Source organism: Alosa sapidissima, chromosome 11 (assembly GCF_018492685.1).
Source record: "Alosa sapidissima isolate fAloSap1 chromosome 11, fAloSap1.pri, whole genome shotgun sequence".
Lineage (NCBI taxonomy): Eukaryota > Metazoa > Chordata > Actinopteri > Clupeiformes > Clupeidae > Alosa > Alosa sapidissima.
The window spans coordinates 10,126,171-10,133,670 of record NC_055967.1 but is presented as its reverse complement, the minus strand read 5'-3'; the positions used below and the strand labels follow the sequence as shown (position 1 = coordinate 10,133,670).

General features: G+C 43.0%; 1 protein-coding gene across 1 annotated transcript in view; it reads left to right on the top strand.

Moving 5' to 3' along the window:
• Nucleotides 1-7,500, top strand: part of sema3ab (sema domain, immunoglobulin domain (Ig), short basic domain, secreted, (semaphorin) 3Ab) — a 35,015-nt gene that overhangs the window by 7,612 nt on the left and 19,903 nt on the right. Inside the window, 1 exon segment of the mRNA XM_042110475.1 lies at nt 6,087-6,247. Within this exon segment, the coding sequence (XP_041966409.1) occupies nt 6,087-6,247 (161 nt within the window).

The window sequence follows — 7,500 nt, the reverse complement described above, 5'->3', positions numbered from 1 at the left end:
ATAGGCCTGTGTATTGTTTCTATGCTTGATACGTGAACAGTGTGTGTGTGTGTGTGTGTGTGTGTGTGTGTGTGTGCACACGTGTGCGTGTGTGAGCATTTGTGGTCGAACATTGTGAGTCCCAAACATTTGCCTGAATAGATGGTTGCCATGACAGCTAGTCTTCGACACCTGAGTTGTGGCGAGAGGATCCACACATCCTGGAGCTCTCCCACACTCAGCCTGTTCAGACTGCACTGAGATCAGCTTGTCTCTTGCTTGCACTGCACTTCTTTTGTAGATCAGCATGCCCGCCTGGTCTTGGGTCAGTGCTTATCTGTGTTCAAACAGCAGCGATGAGTCAGGGAAGATGAGTTGTTGCACGTTTGTCATTCTGTTGGCAAAATAAACAGGCAAATCCCTGGGATATCTGTACTAATCACAGGATTTAACACTCACACACACATGCGCAAACACACACACACACACACACACACACACACACACACACACACACAGATAGAGAGATGGATTAGGGAGCATTACCATGAGGGACGACGCTCTGTGTGTCTGCAGGTGTTTTAGTGATGTGCTTTCTTTTTTAGAGAGAAAGGCATGTATATGAATACACACACACACATACACACACACACACACACAATTACACACACATGCACACACACACACACACACACACACACACACACACACACACAACAATAGGACTGTAATTTGCCGTAGAAGCCATGTGAATAGCAAATTCCATGGCACCATTGAAACTCTGAGAGCTCTTACATGCTGTGTGAGTTGTGAAGAAGTGATGTGAATGTTTACACAGAAGCGCAGCTTGTGGCCAGATTCTTCCTTGAGAGAGCCACAGCCACTCCACTGTACACAACGCAACACAGTTATGTCACTATGGAACCTTTTACATGGAGATAATAATACTTGCTCTGACATGAAGGACACATGGGAAAATTTTCTCTGTCTCTTCTGTTCATACACACACACACACACACACACACACACACACACACACACACACACACACACACACACACACAAATATGCTCTCATGTGCATCTGCATATGCACATACAGATAGTTTCATCTGTCATACATTCAATGAATTCCCCACACATGCTCACACATATAGTTTAGACTGACAGAGTTTGGTGAGGGCAACAAAGACAGAGAGAGAAAGAGAGCGAAAGAGAGAGAGAGAGAGTCCGTCTGTGAGGCAGGTTTCAGTGCTCATTGAGCCGGCCTTTATCACAGAGTTGTGGCCTGTCTCCACTTCACTTCTTGGCTGTGCATGAAAAGCCCTCCTAAAGATGCCTGCATACCATTATCTACTGAGTCCACTTCACCACACACACACACACACACACACACACACACACACACACACACACACACACACACACACACACACACACACACACCACACACACACACACACATCATACATGCATGCACACACACGTTCCCAACCGCATTCACGTGAAGCCATGCTCTCATCCCAGTTACTTAAGCTCATAACGTGTGACACGTTGCCATAGCTTGTGCGCTAAGTTATGCGTCGCTTTGGATGTGTTGGCAGGTACCGGCCTCTCCTTGTTAGTCAGTGTGGCCTTGGCCTTTCAGTGAGGACATTATCCAGCCCACAGATCACATTGTGCACCGGCCAGTCCTTTCCTCCCTGGCCTCATTCTATCTCTCCCTCCTTCCTCTTTTCTCCTCCTCTTTTACTCTCTCTCTCTCTCTCTCTCTCTCTCTCTCGCTCACCCTCGGTGTTTGCTTCTGCTGGTCTCCCCACTGTTTTCTCTCTGAAGGAGTGCGTCAGTCGTCCTTATGAGGTTGTTTATTGTTTTTGGGACTTTTATCCATTTGCTTTTTTCCCTTCACAAATTAATGTATGCAAGCACATCACACAGTCTTCACACAGGCCTGCCAACACTCAACTACGCACAAACACTTCTGTGTATTCTCTTGTGTGTATGTATGTGTGCATGAGGGAGAGAGGGAGAGAGAGAGAGAGATGGAGAGAGAGAGAGGCAGAGAGATTCGCGCCTGCCATATGAATTCAACCCTTATCCTCCTGTTTTCTGGGTGTCTGACATTTTCTGCCTGTTTCCCGCAAAAGCCCACACAGACTTGTAAAACAGGGTGTGAGTTTGTGAAGGTGTCTGGAGAAATGGTCTGTTTTCCAATAATCTCTCCCTCTCTCTTTCTCTGTGTGTGTGTACTGTAGATGTTACCACAGTGCAAAGATCCCTGTTCTACAATGAAACAATGTTCAGATGTTGGAGTAGATGTCAGGCTTTGCCCCCCCCCCCCCCCTCCTCTAATCAAAAGCCCTTTAGCATGTATCAGTGTATACAAAGCAAAGCCCTTTAGCATGTATCAGTGTATACATGTGTCTGCGTGGAAGATTCTGCCCCAAGGCAGCACATTTAGAGGAAAATGTTCATTGTGTGTTCATAAGTAACTAGCTCTGTCCCTCCGCTCTTCCACTGCCTGAACCTCCATTCTGCATGTGTCCCTCCCTCCCTCTCTCTATCTCAGATCTTTTCCTTTCCCCCTCAACAAGCCCTATAGGAATACTTCAGAGAGACCCGGCCTGACCTAATCCCCTACCTGTCAAAGCCTCTTTTCCAGAACAATCAAGAATCCATTTTTCTCTCTCCCTCTAACTCTTTCTCTCTCTCCAATCTTTCTCTTTCCACTCTGAAATCCTCTCACACAGTTTCTCATACCCCTCTTCTCCCCTCTTCTCCTCTCCTCTCCTCTCCTCTCCATATCTCTCCATCCTGCTCTTCCTCTCCACCTCTCCCCTCTCAACTTTCTCTCACCCTCTTTTGTCTCTTCTCTCGCTCCTCTTCCTCCCGATCTCTCTCTCTCGCTCTCTCTCTCTTTCTCTCCCTCTCTATCTCTCTCTTTGTCCCCTGAGTGTGGACAAGCAACCGCGGTGTGTTTTTCCCTGCTGAAAAATTCATCAGGGCCATAGCCATTTACTAGACCATGCGGGGGAGAGAGAAAAGGAGAAAAGAAAGAGAGACATACAAAAAAGAGAAGGGGTAATGAGAGAGAAAAAACAACAAAAAAAAAAACAGAGGATGCCGCCACACTTAGAGCTCACAGACGTCAACCAAAACCCTTTTCATGCCTTTGTCTGTGCTGTTTGATGTTGAAGTAATATAATGTCCATTTAGGGCTACTTACTGCACATACAGTATATATCTACTATATAAACATTTATGTTATTGTCTGATGTATTTGTGTAAATAACCCAAGACTCTCAGTTGCTGTGGTCTGTTGTGGTAGCCATGATGGCAGGCGGGGTGGCGTGTTGGCAGCAGTCATTTTGAATGCCCTCCACAGCTACAGTAGCCTTTTAATTGCTGTGACAGAGTGGGCTCCCAAGGGGAAAAAAACAACCATCTCATTTCCGTCCAGAGAGAAGGAGAGTCTGAGGCCTGTAATTAGCTGTTCAGATTCTCACCCTCTTCTCTCCTCGTTTCCTCTCTTTTCCTCCTCTTCCCTCTCATCTCATCACTGGTTCTTTTCCTCCCTTGTTTTCTCCTGCAAGTCATCTGATTTATGGATAATTTATGGAGTGGATAATCATTCATTGTAGAATTATGTGAAATATAAGGTATGAAAATGTGATAGTGATTGTTGTTTTCAATGAAAGATCATACGAAGAAAAATGGTTTATATGAGGAAATGCATAAATCAACATTCAAAAATATTGTATTGTACTGACAGTAATATGGAGTTGGATGTTTTAGAAGGTTACATTATGTTTAAAAAAACAGTCCCTGTAAATAATAGCCTCCTAGATATACTAACTATCAAAATGAGCAATATTTTCCAAGTTTATTTAATGTTATTTAGAACCTTGTGTCTGTCCCATTTAGTGTCGTCTTTTCAAGATATTTTTAAAGATATTTTTCAAGAAGATTTTCAAAGACATTTATATTGGAAATAACAATGCTTTGTACTACTTCTACTGTATACATTTTGTATCTATAGTTTTATTAAATCTGTTCTGTAGCCTAATGCTACAGCAGTAAGATTGAAATGCTTCCACTCATCAGCACGTTATGATATTTGGTATTCTAGAATAAAAAAAAGATTTAAGCTTATTCAAGAGAATCTGACACCCATCTTTGGAGTTAGTTACTGTGATAGGAGAAGACCAGATAGAAAGAAGTGAAAGTTATGGTTGATAGTTGTCTATGTGTTTGTCACAAGCTAAGATCAGAATTGCAATATGAAAGGCTTTGGTGGCTTGAGGCATAGTGAATTTATCTTAATGGATAATGTTAAGGAAGCAACCCTCAGCATTAAACATACTTTTATTGACGTTCATGATTTGTACTAGCTAATGCACTAGTAAATGTTCACAGAAAACTGGCGACTCTGGCTTGGCCCCGGTGTTTCTGACTGTATCACTGCTGCCATTGTGTAAACATTCTCAGCATGGGCTCAAATGATGAAATTTGATTTGCTGTTGTCAAAGACAGACAGGCGCTCCACACAGTATCACTCAATAGAGCTTTTCAGCATGCTGTTTTAGCCACAGACAAGAACCCGGGCCTTCCTGGAGTGCTTTATGGTGCTAGCATTCCGGTTGTAGCCACAGGTTAAGTTCTGCACAGCTGCTGTGACAGCTGCAAACCACACACGTCATCTACCAATTCTTCTGAGACATTTTCAGAAATCTGTCACAATAAACAAGTTAGCTACTTTTTGCCAGTTATGCTTGAAACAAGCTATCAATAAGGACATTTATGGTCTCAAACAGAATAACTACATATGCATTAAGTGTACCGATATGAAAAATGCATTGTGGAATGATACTCTCATATTTTACACAAAGTACTCCAGCCCCTATTGGTGTGAATAATCAATTATGCATGATGACTTAAAGACTCCACCAGCTGATATCATATCCTGTGTAAAATAATGTGCTTAAATAGAATGAATCTACACTGTGCATTGGGTTACACTGACCATGGTAATATGTCTCACTGTCCCCTGTGGAACCACATACTGGCCGTGTGTTCCCTTGTGATACTGGAATAACACACTAGTGGGAATGTTGTTATTGAGGTTCAAATTACTTACTTTGAATCACATGCTTGCTGGAGCATGGGGCTGAAGTCAGGTTATCAATTTGTCAGTTTTGCCATTCAACATTTAGTTTTATGGAGTGTATTGTATGTAGAGGCTTTTACTTAGAAAGTAACCTTGCACACACACACACACACACATATTTTTTACAAGTCTGCAGGTGGAAGGCTGGGTGTGTGAGGTGTTTTGGTGAGGTTTTGTTCTCTCTGACTGGTCAGGGTGAGAGATCAGGATGCAGAGTGTGTTCGTCACGGTGTGTATGTGAATCTGTGTGTGTGTGTGTGTGTGTGTGTGTGTGTGTGTGTGTGTGTGTGTGTGTGTGTGTTTGTGCTTCTGTTTGACTGTGTGTACTTCTAAGCTTTCTGCCATAAATCGTGGTGACTCAGGTCACCTTCAGTACATGCAGTAGGCGGCAATGACAAATTTGCCTCAGCCAAACTCACACTTCCACGCGGCCAGAAAAGCAGAGCACATGGTAACACATTGTTATTCAGCTCCAGTCCTCCCCCACAGTTTGGGTGTGTTTGCCTTTGACCAAAACCACGCCATCGACGTCCACCAAACAGCCAATTAATATTTCTCTCCCGTTATATTCTCCAACTATAATTACAGGATCATTTTGTGTCAACATTTAACCCTACAATAATAGGTGCAAAAATGTTTTTAGTTGGAATGGAGATGGTAAATAGAAGCAGATTTGTGTTTATTGAGAGGGTGTACATTTACAAATAATATCTAAAATTGTATAAATAATAGTGAAGATAAACAGAATTAATCATAATTATGCATTCCAAGAAATTATCAATATTAACAATTCAATAAACTTAGATCCTTGCATTGATGAACTGGAAGGTGGTTTTGCACTATGTGCGGTTATTAAAAACAAAAATCAAATTGGTATGTCAAGACATTGTCGGTATGAAATGTTAATATTAAAGGTTATGTCTTTTTATAATTGTCCACAGAAATGTTGGAGTCCAACAACCTGGTGACCTTCAATGGACTGGCCAACAGCTCAGCCTATCACACCTTCCTGCTGGATGAGGAGAGGGGACGCCTATTTGTCGGAGCCAAAGATCACATTTTATCCTTCGACCTCGTGGACATTACCATGAACAATCAGTTGGTAAATATCAAAATGCTTAGTTGCTTTTTTATTTAGGGAGGAAGAGAGAGGAGGAGAAGAGAACGTAGGAGTACAATAGAAAAGAAAGGACATAAGAGGGAAATAGTCATCACCTGGATGTCACAGTGCTCAATCATGCTTTTTTCTTTCTCTTTCTCTTTCTCTCTCTCTCCATCTCTCTCTCTCTCTCTCTCTCTCTCTCTCTCTCTCTCTCTCTAGTGCCTGTTTCTTTCACACATACTCTCACACACAGGAACAAGCTATGAGCAGACAGGTTGACAGGGAAATTAAAGTGACGGTCTGATTGGGAAATTAAAGTGTGGAAGTGCTGTCGCACTGATGATCTCTGGTGGACAAACAGCTGAAGATTGGCCTGTCTAGTCCTGCCGTGCTTTTCTCACTCACAAAGCGAACACACACACACACACACACACACACACACACACACAGCTGTACAGTGTCTATATTGTATGTAGACCACTGATACAATTCCTATGAAGAAACACTGTTAATTTTCCATATCAGTTTGGCTATTCCTTTAATCCAAAGTCTATTTTAACACACACGTACACACACACACACACACACACACACACACACACACACACACACACACACACACAGCTGTACAGTGTCTATATTGTATGTAGACCACTGATACAATTCCTATGAAGAAACATTATTCATTTTCCATATCAGTTTGGCTATCCCCCCTCTCTCTCTCTTACACACACACACACACACACACACACACACACACACAGATGCAGGGGAATCTGTGTCTTCGGTAAAGGCGGTATGAATATTTCAGAGGTGAGCTGTCACCCAGGCAGCGCTCCGCTCCTCCCCCCCCCAACAGTGCTCCTCTGCTGCACACCTGGTGAATAATAGAAATCGACGCCCAACAAAATGGAGACAAATTGCATTGTGGGGCCACCCCAGCGGACAGCTGCACTGTGGTCAGACCTGGGAAGCACCCCTCTACAGCCCTCCCGTGGCTATTTGTTTCAATGCTTCATGGGTAGGAATTGACATTTACAATGGCTTGGCATAGCCATGGGTTAATATTGGCACGTTGCGTCTTCTTGTCTAATTACAGCAAAGTGGCTGGTAGAAAGATCGATTGGTTCGGTCGAGAGGTAGCTCATTCCCTGGATTGAAAAACCTTAATTTAATGGCTGATTGAACAGTTAATTTCGAAGCCCTTACCCGAGACAGTGAGATGCCGATAGAGAAGAATACTTGGAGACACA